General features: G+C 39.8%; 2 protein-coding genes across 2 annotated transcripts in view; one reads left to right on the forward strand and one right to left on the reverse strand.

Annotated features, from left to right (window-relative positions):
• Positions 1-21,025, forward strand: part of cdc73 (cell division cycle 73, Paf1/RNA polymerase II complex component, homolog (S. cerevisiae)) — a 31,148-nt gene extending 10,123 nt beyond the window's left edge. The window contains exons 10-17 of the mRNA XM_044367782.1: positions 1,239-1,303; positions 13,554-13,611; positions 15,096-15,131; positions 15,274-15,361; positions 17,843-18,004; positions 18,708-18,808; positions 19,853-19,994; positions 20,121-21,025. Of these exons, the coding sequence (XP_044223717.1) occupies positions 1,239-1,303; positions 13,554-13,611; positions 15,096-15,131; positions 15,274-15,361; positions 17,843-18,004; positions 18,708-18,808; positions 19,853-19,994; positions 20,121-20,157 (689 nt within the window). The 3' untranslated portion in view covers positions 20,158-21,025. The remainder of the gene's footprint in view (positions 1-1,238; positions 1,304-13,553; positions 13,612-15,095; positions 15,132-15,273; positions 15,362-17,842; positions 18,005-18,707; positions 18,809-19,852; positions 19,995-20,120) is intronic.
• Positions 3,258-12,390, reverse strand: LOC122993536 (beta-1,3-galactosyltransferase 2). Its single transcript, XM_044367783.1, has 2 exons — positions 9,969-12,390; positions 3,258-7,317 (listed from the first exon to the last, which is right to left on the reverse strand). Exon 2 carries the CDS (start codon positions 7,151-7,153, stop codon positions 5,879-5,881), a length of 1,275 nt encoding a protein of 424 aa, XP_044223718.1. The 5' UTR covers positions 7,154-7,317; positions 9,969-12,390; the 3' UTR covers positions 3,258-5,878.
• Positions 21,026-23,468: the final 2,443 nt, after the last annotated feature.

Below are 23,468 nucleotides of genomic sequence, written 5' to 3' on the forward strand. Positions count from 1 at the left end.
ATAGTGTAACCAGACCTGCCAACCTGTAGGTATTTTGCGTAGCAGGTACGCATTTTGACATCAAAGTACGCTGGTACGATTTGTCACTCTAAACTACGCAAAAAGCTGGTGATACCTGTGAGTTCAATTCATACATCCATGGTTCAATTGTGCACGTGCAGTACTCAAGTCTAACAGCAAGAGGCAGCAGCATGTAGCCTCCTGAAAAGCAATAGAAAAAGAAGAGTTCAACCAATCATAGCACCAGATTAATTCCTCCAGCCTTCACCCAAATACATGCCCAAATATCAAGCGGGGATGGTCATGGTCATGATTGACAAATGCGTGATGTCATTTCAGGAGACTGCAAATCAACGGCAACATACTTTTAACTTGTTTGAAAATGTAAACAGACTGGGGTGGATGTGGAAAGTTGAAATTGTGAATTGTGTTAAGTTAAGGCAGACCTACCAACTTTGGGAAAATATTTAACGTTAATGACGTTAGCCTAACATTACATAATTTACAAGCTAGCTTGCTTGCTCACCAGGCATTTAAGATGGCAAAGTAACGTTAGGATATATTGTCTGTGTGTCACAGATTGTAAAACGTGACTTTTCATAGCGTGTATTCATAATTATTATTGCAGCCAAACCTGTAACCATAATGAGAGGAACGGATCATAGCACGATGAAAAATGTATGTATAAAGATCCTTGTTGGAGAGTATAATTAGTACTTTAGTAGTATTATTTGGCTGAAAAATACTTATAGTTGAGTGTTGTTTCAGTGACATAAGTCTGTAAATATTTTCATATGTCACTATTCTACTGGTATAATGTCACTTCAAAACATTTTGACACTGTGTTCCAGTGCAGCAACATAGCTGCGCTGCTTTCAATCAAGGATTCAGATTCAAGTTCCTTGAATTATCGTTTCCGCTCCAATTAAAAGGCGAGACTGTGTGGTCCAATCTGTGTTTTGAATTAGCGGGGCTACACTTGCATTTACATTTGTAACACAGATTCACATCACTTTCAGCAACTACTGTACATACAGTAGGGATGACATACTTTGGAAATTTCAACCATATCTCTACTGTTTCATCAAAGTTTTTATTAAGTGGGGAAACTGAGTGTAAGAATTGGAAGGTGCAAACTTGTTAAACAATATTTGGGAATCAAATGTTATTACGCTTACTTTTGAAAAGAACCCATTTTGTTCTGCTGTTAATCTACAACTCACTGTGTGTTTTCTTAGAAACGGAGGGTTTCAAGATTGATACCATGGGAACCTACCACGGCATGACTCTGAAGTCAGTGACGGTAAGAACAGATTTTACTGTTTTGCTCAGGCTAACTCCAGAGCACACAACACACATCTGGAAAGACCCATTTATAATTGTTGTAAGATTTTATGCCTGTGATTATGGCCATGTGACTCATACATAATGACTTGCAGCATCAGTGACTACTGCATCAGTAAAATCACATTTTTCATTTTTAGTATTTGAGTAATATCTGGCAAATGTGACAATCTATGAAAAACTAACTCGCTGGTATTGCTAATTCTATTTTACCATCTCAAGTAGAGCTGCTGCCATATTGATTTTTGGCTGCACTTACTCACGGACCAGCCCTATAACCGCAGTTGTCCGTGAGTGAGTGATGAAGTTACACCATTGATCGGCCAGCCAAGTGTTAGAGTTTCCTCATTGGCTGTTGCTCTTTCAAAATGAGTCGGCTCGAGATGATGGAAGCGGAGGACAACAGCATGACGCAGAGCAACTGTGTTTCCTGCTATACTACTATAGTGTTAAATGCAGCAAAGTTGACTAAACTCCTGTTTAAACAGATGTGTACCAGTATCTCTACCGTCTCCTTTCTACTGTCCAGTGTTATCGACTCTCCGGCTGATAGTGCTGTCAGCAGCCGACAGAGGAGACACGTGCGTTTGGATTTTATAATTGAACTAATAGCAGGATGCAAGCTTTTTATTAGGGCCCCAAAGGGGCAGTCTATGGGACGAACCATCCAACTGTGTTGGAACCTTTGTCACTTTGACACTCAACTGCTCGGAAGTCCCATATCCTGCAGACGCCATTCAGACTTTAAAATGTTCACAAAACTTTGAACTTTCAAAGTTATCAGATTGTTTAGTGATATCTTTTGTAGTTTTTCAGCAATTTAAGCCCAAAGTCAGGGGTTTTGCACACTTTGCCAGGTCTCACCATTGTGTCATGTGATCAGACACAGTGGAGAGCACAGATAATTTTAGACCAGAAAAAAAATTCAAGACCTACAAATCATACACTGACACCCCTGACCGAAATCCAACAGGAAGTCTGCAATATGCCCATCAAAGTATGACTTTGTGCCAATTTTGGACCCCCAAGAAACGCTATCTCCTCATAGGGTGTTAATGGTATCCGCTTCAAACTTGAATACATGACTTATCACACTGTGCTGAACAAAAGTTGTTAAAAACTTTGTAATAACTCGAACGATTTAGATATTGTAAGCCCTGAAAGTTGTAGTGCCACATCACACCTTACAATGTAAACTAATGGGGAGGCAATCTCTAGGCATGGACTTTGTGTTGAATGGAGCTCATTGAGTAAGAGTGACAGTTTAGTGATAAAGTGCTGCAGAAAAATAAAATCAAAACTAAAATTTGTAGCTCTGTACTGCAGTTTTTCCTTTATTGGGGCCCAAGCACCTAGTGGTTCACTCACACTCTCCATTCAAATATATGAGTATTTTTCTGTGTCCAGCTGCAGTTACTTATTGTCTCTACACACCTGACAGTACACATTTCAATCAAACTTTGACCAGGTCATGTGGGTTAAACGTCTTTACTTTTCTAAAAATAGTCTTGATGTTTTACACACAAACTCATCAAGAGTTTTGTTTACTAATTGAAATTCAAGTGAATAGGCCCAAAACTTGCATAATTTTGATGCCACAGGTGTGAGCAAGACAGACATGTCTCACCCTGCAGAAAATTCTCATCCTCGCACCATTGAGATTTAATGCTTCGCCATGACAGAGGAAGTTGCTATAACTTTATTGTACATGCTCCAATCTGCACCAAACTTTACATGTTTGATAAGAGTCCCGGCCTGAACACGTGTACATGACAATATTCAGTCAGTGATGCAAACTGGCTGAATAGCGCCCCCTACAAAATTGCAGCAAAGCAGCCCCAGCAGCGGGCAAAATAGTGGACAAAGGAAGTGATGTTTATCTCCGTCTTGCACTGTCTGAAAACAGCCCGGGTCTGAAGACATCTACATGCCCGTGACAGAAGCCCTTCGACTGCGCCACGGCCCGACGTGCGCAAAGGCGCGAGCGTCCGTTCAACGATGCTTGCAGTTTTAATTTCTCTGATGTTTTCACATCACAAACAATGAACAACAGCATCAAAACACGAGTTTTGCAGGTAAAACATGACACTCATGCAGGGCAGGAATTACACCACGGCCAAACGGTCAGTGCTGAGGATGTCCCCGAGTGTGGCCATAATGCCCCTTCTAAAATTAACTACCCACACGGACAGTTTGGCAGTCACAGCTGTTACATGACTCGCAGCTATCATCCTAGTCTATCCTTGGGAAGTATCTCATCAGTGTGTTTAATGTTTAATGTGTAAAAAAGTGTTTTAAGTCATTTTTGTGACTGCTCCTATGATCTCAGACTCCAATGCTAATAGTTGCATGGGTGTTAAAACTTGTTCAGATTAATATTGATCACCCATAGCCCATTTATAGACTTTTATAATGATTAAAATATAACAATTAATATAATGAATTGTTCACATTTTTAAAAATCAATCTGACAGCATTTTGTGGAAAAGCAGACTCTAGCTCCAAATGACATCACACAAGCAAGATGGCCGAAAGGAGATATTTTGGCTTCACTTTTCTATAGCAGCAGGAAGTGGAGACAAGTCGTCAGTATTTATATACAGTCAGTGTCTGTGACAGTGGTATTTGGCAGCTCGATATATTCCATTTCCGCAGTAGAGACGTCGGAAGACGCTTTGGACTCGTTTTCACTCGTCGCAAATTTATTTCCTCCCAGAAAAACACGTTAAACGAGCTTTCAGAAACTCCTGCAGGTTAAACTGGACTAACGAAACACTTTCTGTGCTGACCGACTCTAACACACTCACTATAAACAGACTTTAAGACAGTAGCCTAGCAACATTAAGGCTACAAACAACCCATAATGCAACACTCCGTGTAGGAGTCGGTTTTACACCACTGATGTTGTGAACACGTAATTGTCTAGACTCCAAATATAAGACGAGCCCACTTTTTCAGACGTATTTCCAGGAAAAACAAAACAACTGATAAGCTTGACTCAGGGGCGTAACATGAATGTGTTACCATGGTAAACGCGGCAGCTCCAATCTCAAGAGTTTTAAGATCACATTTAGAGGCATGAAAACACTCATCTTCTCATAATGTTCTGTGACATCACGTTACTGATATGCTTACTACTTGCTTAATGGCTAACCGCTGGCGCTGCAAGTAGGGGGGCCAAGGGGGCCACTTTACCCTCCTCCCATATTCTTTTTAAGTCGTGAATCACTGTGTCCCCTCAAATGCCCCTATATTGCAACACTTATGGTAAAAAAGTGCGCATTTCGTTTGTGAACACAACAGCTGTGAGCGCAGTGCCAAAGCTTTGGGTCCAGGGCCGCCACTGCTTCAGCTCCGGATAGTTTGAGCCGAGCTCCGCATATTTCTGCTCCTCAAAACTGGTATTTTAATGTGACAGAGTGACGTGGCACAGCAGCGGAAACTTCATTAAAAGGATCAGTCAGGATCTGACGATAATTAATGTTCTGTGTTCTGCTACTAATCTACACCATTGACTTTACATAAAGAGGTCGGCTGTTACACACAGATTCCAGGTTTATACGGTGGAACTGTTTGTAATAAAGAAGCCGTTATGGTGAAAAAGCAGTCCTGTGTAAAACAATAAGGGGCTGCGTTGGTGTGGGCGTGTTGTTTAAAGTGTCGGTGAGACAGTGAAATGTGATCCAGCAGTCCGGTTGGAGTAACAGATTATCTCGTTTAAAGGCTGATCAAAACACTGCACAGCGGTAATATTCACAACTCTGGAAAGTTATCACGCTGCAACCATGTTTAGTAGTGCACACATGTGGAATGTGACTGTGTCCACAAAACACACACAAACAGGAACTTTTTGACCCCTGCACTTCTGAAATGCATCCGGTGCCCCTGTGATCACAACTGATCACCATGGTGTGAAAATCATATGAGTCACACATCCCTTTATAGGCAGTCTCTTTGCATCTCCATCTGTACATGTGCACTGGAGTTATGATGATACAATAGAGACATTTTGTTCTATATAAAATCCTCAAATGTGAGATAACTTTACTTTGTAAAATGTAATTTCCTAAAAAATATATATATATATATATTGTTTCATAGTTGGACCAGTTATATTACAAAGAAAAACTTAGCTAGTCCCTCGTTCTGCAACCATCCCTAGTAGCTGACATCACGTTGAAATCCTTGAATTGACTTCATTAACAATTTGATACACATGTGGAAATGTTTATTGGCACTGTACCCTGTCCCCTCTAGTTTGACCCTGTGTCTGTATATATAAAAGACATACAGTAGATATTACACTATTACAAAAAAGTAACTGTTGCAGCACAGTGAAACACTCATGAGCCTTTTCTTTTGTAAAATAGAACTGTGTACAGAAACTCTATTCTAGTTTCTATAGCACTTCATCAGTTTATGCAGAATTCACATTTCTATACAGATAAAATGTGGCACTCCCTTGATATAAAGTTAAGAAGCATGTGCAGAGATGAATCATCTGTAGTTTTTTTGCAACTGAAAACTTTTTCAGTTACTGAGCTACTTTCTCTCCATTCATTCGGTTGCTGTGTGTCCTTCCCACTCTCTCCTTTAATGTGTTGATGCAGGCATCGCGTTTGTTGCTTTGCAGGTGATGCCAGTATTTAAGTAGTTCATTGGGATGAAACCCGTGTGATGTTATGAGATGGCTGTACTTGCAGCTGGAGTAAGACACCCGCCAGTGGTTGAATAGGAACTCATTCGGTGGTGGCGTGGGCTCAATCTGGAGCTTGGCCAGGCATATTCCCACATACACGTCTTCCAGATGCAGATGTCGGATACTCAGAGATGCTCTGTAAATTTTTCTCGCCAAGTCTCCCGAGAAAACGTAACCAGTCCCGGAGCAGAAGGTGGGATACTTGTCACTCGGGTACAGCTCAGGGGGCATGTACCACTTGCTGTTTTTATTTCGGTTGGGAGCAAATCCTCTCATGTTGTTCCCCGTGAAGTAGTTCTTCTTGGGCTTCAGTTCTGGCCTGAGCAGCTTGTGGATGAGGTACTCTGTGTTGACAAACATGTCGCTGTCTGTCTTCATGACATAGCTGGCTTGCGGGCAGTGCACTGCCACCCAGTTCATTCCCATCAATGTCTTTATGGTCAGGTTTTTGTAGGAATCCAGAAAGTCCTGCTGAATGATATCATGATACCTCCGTCTTTCTGCTTCTAGCATCCTTTGCTGTAAAAGCCCCAGCTCCCCCTCATTTTTCCCTAGCAGAAACAGGCGGATGAATCCCAGAGCTGGAGCCACACTCTCATTCCCCCACGTCTGCCGTATGGCATTCCTCGCTTCCACCTGCCGAGCCTCAGTGGCTATCAGCAACACCAGAAACGGCGCAGGTCTGCTCTCTGCACATTTATCTGGCTCGTTGATGATATAAGGGAAAGGCCCATGGGTTATTGTGCTACTAAGGTCTCCCTCTTCACTTTGGCTAGTGTTGGCTGCCAGAGAGTTCTCAAAACTTGGGTCTCCCTGAGGAGGGGAGACAGCTTCCTTCTCATGGGAGCTGATGTTGGTGTCAGCCTTGAAAGTCGGTTGAGGAACAATCACAAACCTCCACATTGAATGTTGGGAGCTCATGTTCCATCTGGCTTTGATGGTCTGAAGTCCACCACCTCCGTACACCACAGGATGGCCTCTCCACCATGGCATACCATTGAGCCTAGGCAGCCACACCTGATGAACCAGAAAGATCAGCACACCCAGCAGTGAGAGGAGATAGAGAAGTTTAGCTGTATGTGCACAGCAGTGGCGTCGTCTCCACTGCATGGTTCTGGCAGCACTAAGTCACTCTGACGGTTGTCAGATTGGCCAATCGTCAGCAGCTCCTGACCAGGTTTTGATCCCTGGAGACACAGTTACGTGTATGTGGTTGGTCGACTAAGGGGCTGTAAGGTACGAGTCTGCTCTAGTGTTGCACATCCAGTGATTGCCTAGGAGATGGAAGAGAGGAGGATATATTTAAGCAACAAGATAGACACAGGATGTCATAGGTACATTAAGGTCCAGATTACCAATGTTATGATCTTTTTCTTAATGCTTAATGTTTAAATGACACTCTCCTAAAAAGAATATATTATTTTTAAATAAGAATAATTTCATATAATATATGTAATATTTTTCTATAAATGCAAAATCAAATATAGTAAATTAAGATTGAATATTGACATAAAAAAGTACACTGGTACGATTTATCACTCCAAACTACACAAAAAGCTGGTGACACCTGTGAGTTCAGTTGTGCACTTGCAGTGTTCAAGTCTAACAGCAGGAGGCATCAGACTGAGGTTGATGTGGAAAGTTGAAATTGTGAATTCTATTGGTGCATATAGTTTCTTGTTGTAAAGCACTTTGAGCTGCTTTTCTTGTATGAAAGGTGCTATACAAATAAAGTTATTATTATTTTGTTATTATTAATTGAGTTAACTTAAGTTAATACAGACGTGCCAACCTTGGGAAAATATTTAACGTTAATAATGTAAGCCTAACGTTACACAACTTGCAAGCTAGCTTGCTTGTTCAACAGACATAACAGTTGTCAAAGTAATATTAAGTTATATTGCCTTTTTGTCGATTGTTAAACATGACTTTTCATAATGTGTATTCATAATTATTATTGCAGCCAAACCATAATGAGAGGAGCAGATCATAGCACGATGGGAAAAAAGCGAGTGCATGTGCTACAGAAAATTACGTTGCCTAGAAAGTTACCAGGAAGTGTGTGGTGTGTGTGTGTGTGTGTGTGGTGTGTGTGTGTGAGATATTTATTTCATCATAGCCACAAAATAGTCTGAGGCTGGTTTGGGTTTTACAGTTATATTGTCATCATCTTTTCAAAGTATCTGAAAATCATATTTTCAAAAGTCGAATTGGTTTATTTGGATTTTGATTATTTTGGAGGTGTAAACAATAGAAACTATAGAAATGAAGCAGTGTCGGTAGTGTGTAGCCTAAGTAAAACTGTGTTCCTTGATAAGTTATGTGAAAGACAAATGAACAAACAGGCATAAATGGCCAACTAACAGTATTGGCATCTGCATATGTTTTTGTAAACAACCCATTTTTGTATCAAGACTTTTCATGTCCATGCCTCCCTCACTTTTATGTCTGTTTGACTGCTGCATGTATGCAAATGATATACTGTAAAAGTAATGAAATGCAAAAGGACAGTCTTATTTTAATATATAAAGGTTAAGTGAGATCATCACATTTTCTTTGTGACTCTCTGTGTATGCCTTTGGACAGACATATTCTTTCGTTATTGCTGAGAGGCCCACTGGCCTTCTCCATCCTGTTTCATGCCCAAGAAGGTAATACTCTGGGTCTTGGTAGTAGCAGAATACATCAAGGGGTCAAGAGCCACTTCTGGTTTTGGGGTCTCTGGGTTCCTATGTCTTAAAAATGTACAACTCCATATATGTGACATGCATGAGGTGAATGTGTGACCATGTGTGATCATCTCATGGCCTTATGCCAATTGCTTGAAAGTGTTTAAGATAATATATATTGACCCATCACAGATCATTTCTTTGTTCCTTCTCCAACTATAATAGAGTAGGGTTTGCTTTTTGCTTGCTGACATGAACTGATGCAAATCTTTGTGTGTTCTGTCTCCTTATTGTACAATATTAATTTTTAATCTTCAACCCAGCAGTGTTTTGTGTATTATTTTATATGTGTGTTTAGTGTTTTCAGACAATTTCTACGACAGTACTGTTTTGCATCAGATGCATCTAGGTTGCCGAAGTGGTAATCAAAACATTCGTCCGGGGTTGGCAGGTCTGAAAATGCATTTTCCTTCCAGCTGCAGCTCATCTGTGGACCACTCTCTGGTGGCTCTACAGAAGACTTAATATCATCATGCTAAAATACCAGCTGCAACAAATCATAAGAAGTCATTACTTTTTTTTAATGTCAGTGGCTTTGGCACCTTGCAGAAAAACTCATGAAGTTTGCATGTTAGCACATGTATTTTTAGCACTCAGTGGTGGTTTGTGTGCACAGCAGGCTGATGGAGGAAGATTTAAACAAACGAAACTCTGTATTCTTTTCAAAACTCAAGTTGCTCTCTTACTGTTACCTGTCTTAATGATAACATGATTTAGGTCACATAATTTACATTTATTTGGTTAAAGGGATATCTTATGTTGCTTACAGAACAAGAAAGAATGTAGAATATGTTCTTCTTTCTCAACTCCACCTTCTTTTTTTTTTAACTGGCTCCAGATGAAGACTGGTTCTAAGAAGAACAGCTTATGTTTGTGTGCCTCTAGCACCCTGAAGTGGAGTGTGGTCTCAGTTTTTTACTGAACTACACACTACCCCCTTAAAGCACCCCAACAAGACAAAGAGCTGTTCGTGAGCGCTCAAAGAAGCACTTGAAGGACTTCTGTTAGCAGTCTTGCATGAATCAACATAAACAGAGAGGAATGTTTCCTTTTTGAAAAAGCACACTTGTCACATCCTGTACAATACATAATAACTGATTGCGTTTTATTACAAGCATTGCATAGCATGGATTTTAGTTTTTTCTTGATTGTACGGTTATGTTGTTGTTCGTTCGCATTCCATAACATAAGCTCACCTGTTTTTAATGTAAGAACTCTTCTCTTTCTGGCGTCCATCGTTCCTGGATGTGGTGCTCATCCATTCACTCTAAAACGGTTGACATATCATGCTCTTCTTTCAATCCAACCGACACATGGAAATGTAATTGTCTTCAGGCACAAGTGGTTATCTACCACATGCATGGAAAGTGAGTGTGTGTTCGTGTGCTTGCATGGGCAGAACATGTCAGAGCTCCAGTGTTGCAGTCTCCATCTGCCTTGGCGCATTGTCCCCAGAGGCTTTGATGCTAACGGTGCTGCGCTGCTGCTGCTGCTGCTGCTGCTGCTGCTGCTGCTGCCTCTGGTTGACAGTTGACAATTAGCTGCAGCTGTGGGTCCATTCAGCGTCCTCGCTCGTCGTTTTGTGTATATCAAAGCAGCAGTAGATAGACGGATGATGCCTTCCGTTTCCCGGGTAGTTCAGCTTTTCTTATTTCCGTGCAGATCCTTGTTTCCTCTTCTTCAATTCACACGCTCTCGTGTTAACTTCCCTTCTCTCCATGTGCTTCTCTATCCTTTTTTTGTTTCCATTTTCCTCTTCTCGCCCTCCTCACTCAGCAGCCCCTCACGCTCTACTCTGTGCTGTTGTTATGTTGCCTGTGTGAAGGCTAGAGGGGCGAAAACTGCGGGGGAGGAGGAGGATGAACAGGAGGTAGCGCTGTGAGTTGTGTGCTCGTTCTAAAAGGCAGCTCCAGGCTTGGTGGCGGTACATTCTCCCACCACGTCACGCTGTCTCTGCTGCTGTTGCTGCCTGCTCTGTTAAAGGGGAGGGGGTTGGGTTCCTGACCTATTTGTATTCACGCCCACTCTCCAGAAAGAGGAATAAAGCATTATCTCAATTTGGCGTGCTGTGAATGTGAGGAGAAGGGAAGAAGCCTTCATGTCGATGCTTCTTCAACAAATTCTTAAGGGTTGTTAATTGCCTAATCTGATCTTACTTGTGCATTAATGGACTGCGCAGCTCATGTAGTGGCAGTCTTAAATGTGCCAATCTCTTGTGCTTATGATGATTAGAGCACACATAATTAAAACAATTCTACTATGCTCATTCAACCGTGGTGGTCTACAAGGCCATGAATTTTCATATTCAGGCATTGTAATTTGATTCTACCACAGCAGGACTGGGAGGAGGGGAGGAGAAGAGGGGTACTTTTGTTTTTCTGCATTTGTGCCCATGGGAATAATTAAATACCGACAGTCTTAGTGTGTATGTTAAAGTATACAAGTGTCTCCATAGTCGAACAGGTTAGACTGACGAAAAAGATGCATTTTTGTCTTCCAATAAAAGAATATTTTAAAAGTAGCTGTTTGAGCAGGCTCACTGGTATCCACAAACTATATATAAATGGATACAGTATGAGATCCATTGCAAACTGACAGTAGTTTGTGTTGCATTCCATTGATCTCACTGGTCAGGCTGTTTGGCCGATCTTTACACATATCAGCAGTCTAAAACTGCATCAGGAATTGAGCGTGACACAAGTTTTAGTCAAGTCAGATGTGTTCAGTTCATTCACCCTGTTGTTCTCTTCGTTCTTTTTTTATCATTGTTGTTATTATTATTATCATTACAACTTCCACATACTTTACATACTAAACACAAACACAGTTTTATTAGCTGATTGCACTCCAGCACCATGCAATCCCTTAAAAACTATATTGTAAATGTGGAGCCAAGCATCTCTTGGTGCAAAAGCATAATATCACTGGAGAGGATGCACAAGCGCCTGGGCTGCTGCTGAGCTGCAGATAAGCAGTTTTTCTGTAATCGACAGTGATCCTGCTGTGCTGCTGATAGACTCTGCCCCGCAGCTGGAAGGATGGGGGGGGGGTTGAAAATTAATTTGGTGCCCATCAAGAGAGCTTGGGGCCCACTAATACTTAAGGTTCGGTTGTTTATAATCAGTTAATAATCTTGTAAAAGTGCTGACAATGTGTTGATGATGTTCTCTCAACCTCAGCTCAGAGCTTTGGTTTTGAAAGCGCTCAGAGTTGCTTCCATCGGCAGGGTTGAACTGTCTTGACATCAGTGGACAGCATGGGGACAACAACGCCTTCTGGCTCCTTCAGAAGAATTTTTTTTATTGTTGATGCTGGAGGACAGTGTAAATGAATCTTATGAAATATTCACACACTGTTCATTATTTTTACTAAGGAAACCTGGCTTGAATCATTTATTTTAGGGGGCCTCTTGAGCATGATAAGGAAAGCTACACACACACTCCGACATGTGTAACAGTCTCAAATATTTGTTTACACTTTTAACACTTTAGGACAGCTTGAAGAATGTTTTTGAACACATTTTTGTTGCATTTCTTTCATCATATGAAAGATAAATGTTATCTTCACCATATCCCTATAAAATAGTTAAACATGAACATAATCTTCCCAGCTCCCATTCAAAAAAAAAAAAAAAAAAAAAAAAAAAAGGAAGGTCCTGTAAGGAAAAAAATACACCCAAAATTGTGTCATTGTGTCTATTACATAACTACATACAACATAAAAATGCAAAAGGTGAACACTATCAATTTGAAGACTTCACATAGCTCTGGGAAATTTTGATGGGCAGTTTTCACAATCTCTTGACATTTCATAGATTAAACAAAAAATCAGTGAATTGAAAAATAAACGACAGGTTCACTGTTCAAAAAAAAAAAAAAAATGCATGTTACAGTCCTAAAATCTGCACATCTGGATGAAGCATGAACAAGGTGGAAACTATCATAGATGTATAAATGTTGGTTCACTTTAGCAATGAAGAACTGTGAATGAGCCAAATTTAAGATGCAAGAGAGACGGTGGCTTATGTTTAATGTCCAGCGTTTCTTGGAGGGATTATTCTTTCCCACACTGTGCAGCAGCTCTGATTTATGTGCTTGGATCCATCTAGAGACTGCTAGATTGTTTACTATGTAGTTGGCATCGAAAGTGTATTATGTACACATTTCTGTTCAACTATTATTCATTTATGACATGACTATGTAGAGTGTTGTTGTTGCTGTTTCTGATTTCTGGAATAACTACGGGCCATCAAACACAACACCCTTGACAATATTGGCACTTAACAAGCCTCATCCTCAGCACACAGGCCAGCCAGCTCTGCATGTTTCTGTAGCTCCTCTGTCAGTGTGAGTTCCAGCCTGTGGGAATGTCACAGGATGATTCACTGGACTATTGCTAGACTGGGACCTTTGCTGTGACCTTTTACAGCCCCCTCCTCCTTTTTCACCACAAACACACTCACAAACACATTTACTTCTCCACAAGAAATCAATAGTGACTGTGAGGGGGGGGGAGTGGAGGATGAGCAGCTTTCAGCAAAGAACCATGTTTTCCGAGGAGAATTCTATTAACGTGGAAAAAGGGTCACACCCTTTAAATGGAACTTTTCACATTTTCCCGTAACTCAACTTCTTTTTTTAATCCTTATTTTCCTCACATCTCAAAAAAAATATTACCATTCAGTGGGTTGAGCTTTTGGATTCACATGCACACCAACACAAATGGCAGAAATAACTTTGTTAAACTGTGTTTTTGAATATGACCTTTGGTGTGTTTTTCAGGAAGGGGCATCTGCTCGGAAGGCCCAGACCCCAGCACTGCAGCCTGTCCCACGTCCAGGTTAGTGTTAAATTCAAAATGTTCAAACACATTCATGCATAATGTCTGCTCTGTGTTTCTGTAAGAGTTGCATATTGCGGTTGCAGGCTGCTGCAGTGGTTTAATAACTCTGTCTGTTTTGTAGTTCACGAGTATTCTGTAGGAGGAAGAAGTGAGAAGAACTATACTACAATCATTTGACATGAAACAGCTAGGGCTATACGCAGGAAAAAATTACCTGGGTTTTTTTTCTCCAGAAATGTACCTTTTTAACTGGATTAGTCTTACAGTTTTGTGTTTAAACAGACCTGAAATCAGATCACTGAACTGCTGGAAACAAATAGAGTAACTGACATTAACGATATAATATTATCTCATTCTTGCATCACCTTTCTTACCCCTCTGCCTCCACCCTGTTTTTATTTCCTTTCTCAAGGGTCAAAATGTCAAATATCTCTTCTCAAAACCTTATGTTCATGTTATTAACTGTAAGTTGTTTAGGAGACTAGAAAAAGTCAACTACTTTCTATCATTACCTCTGTAACATTTACCTGACTGATATGGGGCTGCTTGAATCCTGTCTGTTCTGCCTGTGAGAGGTTTCCCTCCCAACGCTGCATGTCACCCACAGCTTTTAGAGAGAGACTGAGAGGAAAAAACATCACATGATTCAGAGTTTTTATAACTCCAAGGGATTTCCTCTTTTCACAATATTAGCTGTCATCTGTAAAATGTAGAATCACACAAGGTGGGACGGTGCTTTTAAGGTACGCAACCTAGAGAAAAAAAAATACATTTTGGCTGTGACCAGGTTTAATGCCCTCATGTTTTTGGGCCTTGAACTAGCAATAATACTGCTTTTGCTCACCCAAAGAGGAAAAATCACCAGGAATTTCACCCAGTTTTAAGCAGAAAACTGCTTAAACTGTCACCGTTTCCGGAATATCGACTCTTGCCACATGTGACACATTAACACATGACTAACGTCGAAAATATGCACGATTTCTGGATCAAACTGCCTCTGTGAAAGGGACTTTTGTTTGGAGAGAAGAATCCCATGTCTGTTTGAGTCCTCAGCAAAGACTGAATCAAGATGATTTCCTGTTTTTTAAGAACACAAGAGCACAACAAAGCAGCATCAGTCTGTGTGTCGAAACTGATGACCTCATAACCTAACCCTCACACATTTGCACTGCAGCAGCGGTTTAGATCAATAGAGAACTTGACAAAGAAGATGGTCAGAAGAGAGGAATGCAGGAATGCACTCCTTGCATATTAAACAAAATACTTGCTGCCTTTAAAACAAAATGTCTGAGGCTTTCAGTTTCTTCACAGTACTGTTTCACATGGAAAGTAATATTTGTTTATTTTAGCTTTTCAAATGAGCCCTCTGCATTAAACATAAATAACGGCAAATAAGTGTTGCTCTGTGGCAGCTGTGGATGATATCTACATACTGTTTGTATTTATTCATACATGCAGTTTTCTTTTTTCTTTCCCTCTAGTTTCACAAGCCAGACCTCCACCAAATCAGAAGAAAGGTACATCACTTTCATTCAGTTAGATACTATGTTTTTGGGATTGATTTTAAAAAAGAAAAAAAAAACAGTATACTTTACAATACATGTTAAGTAATATAAACCAACTTGCTTTTAAGACTTTTTATTTTGAATCTCTGAACAGGGTCCCGGACACCCATCGTCATCATCCCAGCAGCCACCACCTCGCTCATCACAATGCTCAATGCGAAGGATCTTCTGCAGGATCTAAAGTAAGTATATATTCCTATTGAACTTTTAAAGTTGTCACTGTTCTTCTTCTTTTAAACTACTTGTTTTCACAATAAAACAACATTTTGATAACATCTTCCTCTTTAGTATGTCACATAAAAACCATTAATACTGAGGCAGGAATTTAAACATTTTGAAAATGTCATATTCATTACATGAAACTCGTGCAATCACAACTTTTGTTTGACATTGTTCAAAGTTTTTTTTTTTATATGTAATCATAAAATCACAGTGGCGGTTATCCCAGTATGCAAACATAAGCCAGTTGTTTTCCTTCACAATTATTAAATTGAATTAAATGATGAACGCTGCAGCACATCATGTACTCAATGCACACTATGCTTTAATACACCCAGTAGCACAATATCCCTTTTCTCTATCTCTATCTGATTGGCAGTAAAACACATTATCTATGCTTGGAACGAACTGTAACCCATAACTATAGCAGATATGATGAGGCTCAAGAAATATTCCCTAATAATTTTGGCTTGGGTGTCCAATAATGAGTTTGAAAAACCTGTTGTGGCGGTTAAACACATTTTGGGGGATCGGGTGATAACGCATAAAATCAGCTTAAGGCTAACAAGGAAACTCCTGTTAGACAAGAGAACAATGGACACAAATACATGTTTTATTTACGCTTACGGTGCTCCGTTGTTCTGTGAAGCACCATGTAACTATTGTTTTGAAAAATACTGTACAAATATAGTTTTATTATTATTATATTTGCATATTATACAATTGTATGTTTCGCATATAACTCATCATATAACTCATACATCGTAACTCATATGCTGTGAAAATGTCATAATATTTCTCTTTTATCTCAGTGTATTCAATATGTTTGCCTACACTGACAGTTCACCAAAAATAAACAATGTAAAAATAACTACAGGATCTAAGTTAAAAAAACAAATTATGAGTGTTTTATTACATTAATGTTAATGATGGAAGAAACAAAAGACAGAGCTCAGACAAACACACTCAAGTACATTGTTCTGTGTAAGATTTTGCAAACATTCAGTTTTATTTATATAGCGCCAAATCACAACAGAAGTTATCTCAGGGCTCTTTTCATATAGAACTGATCTATGTGGTTTGTCCAAGTGGTGCTGCCTTTCTAAAATCCACGGAAATTAGAAAGCTAACAATAGCGAGCGGGTTCATGCGAGGGTTGTTCTCTTTCTTGTCTACTTTGATAGCTATGTTTAACTCTAAACAAGCTATCTACCACCTTTCTTTCTCTGAAATTGTTGTAATCTGCTTGCAATAAACAAAATGTCAGGAAGCCGCAGCAGAAACGGAAATTGTATACCATTTTTTCTTTGCTAGTTTTCTATGACTGGCTTGCTCGTCTGTCCTCTGCGCATGCCCAGAACAATTACCTGTGTTGCCATTTTAATATGGGTAACACGGGTTTTGATTGGTTCTGCAACCAAGCTGAAACCTGGTGTGGACACATGTTGTTTTTGCATGAAAACAGCATTTTAGAATGTTGACGTCGTCTTAGACGAAACGGTCGGCCAGTTTCTCCCTTCCTTCTAACTGAATGCGAGATACTGAAGCCCGCAGCATTAAATTACACAAACCAAGCTCTTAAAGCCTTGGTTTCAAACCTTTAAATTAAAGTTCAGAAAAAACATCCCAGTGTCCTAGTTTAACACTCAAAAACATGACCTCACCATCAAACCAGTGAGAAGATCAAAGACCAAGCGATAGTTTTTATGTTCAAGTTGGACCACTATCGCTCATAATAAGGAGCTGACTGAGAAAATAGGTTTCCAGGGCCTTTAAAACAAGTGCATCTAGTTCCTATAAAATATTTCTTCTCTACAGTGCTGGATAATGCATCCCATAAATTACGGTTCTTTAAAAATGATGAGTAATACTGTATTTGCTTTGCACACTTGCCATATTATAAAATGTATCTCCTCACTTTAATGAAAGTGTCATTACCTGACATTGGGTTGGTTTAGAAGAGGTTTTAATATTATGCACCTGGAACTGGAACACAATGCTCATTAATCAATGAGAAAAAAGGAAACTGTAAAAACAAGAACAAAAAAAAAAAGTTCTTCCCGTTCAGAACAGCATTATGAAATAATTTAGTAAGTCAGGCTACAATTGGAATGTTTGGACACACGGTTTCATCCATTCCTCACACTTTTCCTCATGGGGTTTTTTTTTAAAGGCGATTTTAACAAGATACAACCTTCTAAACTCTTCAGATGCTGAGTATCAATCTAACTATGGTCCCACACACATCTCTTCAACATGTGGAGATATCCAAAGCTTGACAGGCCCGCTGCACCCAGTTACATTCGCTAAACTATTATCATAATCCTCGCTGTTGAGCTGATGACTCCCCAATCAATTGAATGTAATATGAACACTTCAGGGAAAACGTGTAACATTGGGGGAAAAATGAATTGAGATAAAGTAGAAACTTTGTTCCGCACCAGGTTTGTCACATCAGAAGAGAAGAAGAAGCAGGGCATCCAGCGCGACAATGAGGTTCTGCTTCAGAGGCGCAAAGACCAGATCCAGCCTGGTGGCACAACACTCACTGTCACCGTGCCATACCGTATCATTGATCAGCCGCTCAAACTGGCTCCACAGGACTGGTAAGCATTTATTCAATGTTTGTGTTTTCCGCTACATATTAAGTAAAGAGAACCAGCCGGGAATATCTAGCTCACTAACTCCTTTTACTTATGGCCAGTATGATAAATGATCTGCTCAGTTTTTGTATAATAAAATCACATCTTTCCTGTGGGCATGTGAACATTTTTTTAAGGTAGAAAAAAATGTGAACCACTCCCTTAAACTGAACCTGTGTTCACCATAGTAATAGCACGAAACAAGCATTTACCAAACGGTTCCTCAGATGGCACAGCTCATCTGAGAAGTGGCTCTCAGAAGGAGTCAGTCATGTTTGACTAATATGTCTACATACAGTCATTATAGGAAAGGTTGTGGCTTTGGTTTCTTTTCCATTTGATTTTCTCACAACCTCATTTTTTTATGTTCACACCGTTATTACACACTGTATGTGTAACATCCTGTCTGGTGTGTGTCGTACCAGGTTTTTCAGTGCCTCATTCTTGCCTCATGATATTAGAATAGATTCATTTTTATTTACATGTCACTCCTCAGTAAATAAACCTTACAATATATTACATCTAAAAGCTAACAACAACACAATTCAGAGACACCACGGCAACCATGAAAACATGGCATGATATCAAGCGGCATCACAGCACCGTTTGTCTTCACTGGCGGCTTCATCGGTCTGTCTTCACGACAACCTGTGGATGTTTCTTGCAGGGATCGGGTGGTGGCTGTGTTCGTGCAGGGTCCCGCCTGGCAGTTCAAGGGCTGGCCATGGCTGCTGCCCGATGGATCTCCTGTCGACATTTTCGCCAAAAGTGAGTCATACAGACTGCGTGTAACCAGTCACAAGCTTGTGGCTGCAATATGTTAATTATTTATAATTTGACTGATAATTGGTTCAGTGTAATTACACCTAGAGCTGAAACAATTAGTTAATTGTTTAGTTAATCTGCAAGAATTTTGTTATCGATTATTATCGCAAGTCATTTTTCATAAAATGCCAAACATTTCCCGTTTCCAGCACCTAAATTGTTATGATTTTTTCTTTTGGCTTATGTAATAGTGTGTTGAATATTTTTGAGTTGTGGACTGCTTGTGAGAGAGAAAAAAGACACTGGAGACATCACTCTTGGTTTAAGGACATTGTAATGGTCACTTTTCATTTTATTATTTTTTTTAACTATTTACTTAACTATTTATTGAGAAATAGTTGCAGTCCTCATCAAAAGTAAAGAATGGCCGTCACATGGTACAATTTTTAGTTTTTTTTTTTTCTTTTTTATACTTACACACGTGTGTGTGTGTGTGTGTGTGTGTGTGTATATAAATCATCTAAAAACAAGGGCTTTTCCCCGCCAATCTTTGATTCATATAGAGTGGGAGAAAGAAGTTGAACAGGTTAACATACTCAGTCTTTGATCACGCCAGTTTGTGCCACTTTTCAATGCTGATCACATACAAGAATAGAAATAAGCATTGCATCAGAAAGAGTCAAAAACAGAAACAGTCAAAGCAGAACATGATGTTGCAAGGTGTTGAACAAAACTTTTGGTCTGCTTTCGAAGACATGTCTAAAATCTTTTCAACCTCCTCTATCCAGTAGATGTGTCTCTATTCCTGAACTCAACTGGTGTTGTAAATCTTTTCTGATTTCTCTTAACACAGTAAGTTTTAATAAAACAAGCCCCCATGTTTCATAGTTCTACTTTAAGTTTTATTTGATGACAGGCAGGTTGAACTATCTAGCTGAACTGCAAAGGATTTGTCGTTTGTTTTTGGGGTTTTTTTTAGTGCAACAAGCCGCACATCATTATAGACTGTATATGAATATGTTTTACGTGTGTGTTCCCTCCATTCAGTTCGAGCCTTTCATTTGAAGTATGATGAGGCAAAGACAGACCCCAATGTGCAGAAGTGGGATGTGACCGTCCTGGAGCTGAGCCGCCACAGGCGTCATCTGGACCGGCCTGTCTTCCTGCGCTTTTGGGAAACCCTCGACAGGTATGTAGTCTTTTGCATTAACCCGTCTATTAGTTTGAAGTTGTTTTTTCATAATGATGTAATTCCTGAGGACATACTGGCACAAACTCATCTCTCTTCCTTTTTTTTTTCTGTCTTGTTCATCAGATACATGGTGAAACACAAATCTCACCTCAGGTTTTAAGCCCAGATCACAGCGTCCACCTCGGAAAATCCCACAGATTTAATCCTTCGACCTTCCATCTCTCCTCGGTCAACCTCTTGCGGAGGTAACCCCTTGTCATCCAAGCTGCCATCCCATCTTCCACCACGATCCCCATGTTAACAGGTGAAGAAGAAGGACGGAGTATCCAGTGGACTCCTCCCTCCAACACTTCTTCGAGGACTCCTAATGCAATACGCTGGATATGTTCCTCTGGACACTGGAGAGGAGATTTAGGGGAATTTTGTGTTTTTGTTATTGTTTTCTAATGTTTTCATGTAGTCAAACAAAAATACCAAAATATGTTTTATATTAAAAAAAAAAAAAGGCAACATACTGTGGAAACAATTTAAATAAGATATTAAGCAACGCGATGGGGTCAGAGGGAGAAGAGGTTTGCATTATTGTCCCTTGTAAAGAGGAATATTGTGAATTCAGCTCGAACTGTTAAGATTGAGAGAAATATGAAATTAACTCTCGGTACAAACAAAATGGCCACTGAGTTTGAGGGAAGAGACATTCTCATCACTTATCTTTTTTATTTTTTATTTTGGGTGTTTGTGGTCTTAATGTACATACATGATAAAAAACCTGTCAGAGCCACAGCTCTTTGAGCAGAGAGGAGGACACAGGTAAGTGATTTGTTAATACTTTAGAAAAAACGACTCTGCTCTGGCTCAATAAAGTGCTCTCAGTCAAGCAGTCAGTTCCTAGTTCAGTTTTTGACACATCAGCACATCTCTTGGTCATGCAATGACCTTGTTTTCTTCTTTGTTGGTGTTGTGATAGAGGAGAGAAATGACAAACTATTGCTTTAAGTCATCACATGAAAATAGACAATAAAGCCTCAGAAAAAAAAAATATGTGTGCTGCCTATTGTAGATGGCTAGTGTTTCACTTTATTCATATTTTTTTCTCAGTTTCATTGTTTTATTACATGTTGACAACGGCAGGAGGAGTGGATTTAAAGAACTGCACAATAATAAAAAGAAATGGGCTCAAACAAACACAACAGCAGTAATAATCTGTACTGTGAGGTGAACATGAGGTTTGATACAGATGGGTGACAAATTAAAGGACAAACCTAAATAAAGGATATAAATATATAAAATCACCCTAAAAATGGACGTCAGCCCTGTGCAGTGCATCCTCACAGATGTGTTCACCAGCGCAATGATAAGAGGATTGTACCTGCTGTACAAATGTCTATACATGCTGTACATGTTTTTTTTTTCTACTGTTAAGCATTAGAGAAAGCAGTGATCTCACCTAATGGTATTTTTGGAAGGGAGCAGGTGGCAGGAAGCGGGTATTAATGTGTGCAGCACAGTTCAAGTGGTTCTTGAAACAGAGGCAGTATCTGGATGCACTAGCTTCAGTCTCAGTGTTTTGTAAACCTCAGTTTCCCTTGTGAAACTCAAAGCAGCAAACATAATTCCAGAAATAAAATACACAGGCTGTAAACAAGCAGCAGACTGTTGTAACTCCAGCCAACCTTCGCTCTATGTTGTCAGTTTACATTCGCAGTCAATATATTTGCTTTTGGTCTTGGTTTGGTCTTTTTTTTTTTTTTTTTTTTATTTACACCATATGAACAGCTGTTATTGTTCAAGTGTAAGATAGAAGATTTGCTTTGTTCCACATGCCAAATGTTCACAGAAAATGGACATTTTAACATACAGGAAAAATTGTACATTTTACACATAGACTGTACCTCACTTCAGCATGTGCATTTAGTAGTCATAATCACTCATTACTTTGCAGATGAATGTTTTACATGCAAAACACATGAGTCAGGTTCATAAAATATATGATTTTCAAATTTCAACAGCTGGCCTATAACTTGTCTACGATAACAATGGGATTTTTGACCATGTTGTTTCCAGGCAGTAAATAAACTCTCTGGTGGCTGAATGTGCCCAAAACACACACACATCAGTTCTTTTTCAGATTTAGAGGTGTGTATCTCTCCACTGATATACCCTGGATGCTCATAGCACTCAGATTAATTAATTAATTAAATAATAACAAGTACAGAAATGTGAAAAATGTTATAGAATAATACTTGATTTTTTTTCTGCCTCCTTTATTGAACAACTTAAGTCTACATCTGTGGAAAGTCACACATCGGTTTCGCAGAATGGTGCATCAGTGTTTGTGCATACAGGCAGCTGTGAAAGCCGGTGGTCTCTGCTCTTATTAGAACAGTCACGTCACATGACCAGAGACGTCTCACTGAGTGGCTCCTTACATCCGTTTGTCTGTGTGTGTGTGTGTGTTATGAAAGTGAGAAGGGAATAAGTATAAATATTCCTCTCATGAAACTCACATCTCGGGGGTGAGGGGGGCAGAGCTCACAGATTCTCCCATTCTGCTGATCAGAGATTAGTGGAGAAAATAGGGGAGAAAAAAAGCCTAAAAAAATCCTGAACTTCTCAACTCTATTCTCAGCTGAGAGCTTTCTGCTGTGAGGTCAGGGTGAACTTCTGCTGCAATGGAAAAAAAAGCTCAATTTCGTGTTTTCCTTTCATAGACTTTGACAACTGCAAATGTAGGCTGACTGCAAGAGCTCAAAGGGAATCCTGGCAATAGTCTTTGTGTTGAAACCACAGTTACTCGCAGCTGTATCTGCAGATGAAATCTGTAGGGGATGTTTGCTAAATGAAAAGTAATGAGCACTTCCACCACTCAGTCTACACAGTGGGTGATTAAGTAGCTACTTCCAAGGCTCCTGGCTGAATTTAGAAAAAGCAGAAAGATCAAATGTGAGGAATCTGGAGGCGATTAGCACAAATTAAAAGCAACAATCAAAATGAAATGAAAGAAGTATTCCAAGAAGAGAATATTCTGGAATGTTTTCTGTAGCTGGACCGGACAAATGAATTTCATTATGTCAGCAAGGACGGTCTTTGTTCCCCACAGTGGCACAACACAGGGTCTCATTTTCAGTTCACCGACTGGGAATGGATGGATAATATAAGGTGTGAGAGGAAAATCCAGGACAAAGGAAGATGTAATTTGACAAGAAAGAAGATAAATGAGAAAAAAAACCCAGGAGGAAATTGGCAATTGAACTCCCTCATCAATCAGAGAGGGCAGGATGAGATTGGTAAAGCAGATGGTGGAAAGAGAAATCAATACAGACCTTTGGAGGGTTTGGCATAGAGAGGAGGACAGTTTGCATCCTGACCTCCTTCTTTTACAGCATCAAGCCTTCCACCCTGCAACACTTTCTACAGTCACCCTTGGCAGCGATACAGACCTTGATGTGGGTCAGTAAGACACAGGTTCTG

This window comes from Thunnus albacares, chromosome 12 (assembly GCF_914725855.1).
Source record: "Thunnus albacares chromosome 12, fThuAlb1.1, whole genome shotgun sequence".
Taxonomy (NCBI): Eukaryota; Metazoa; Chordata; class Actinopteri; order Scombriformes; family Scombridae; genus Thunnus; species Thunnus albacares.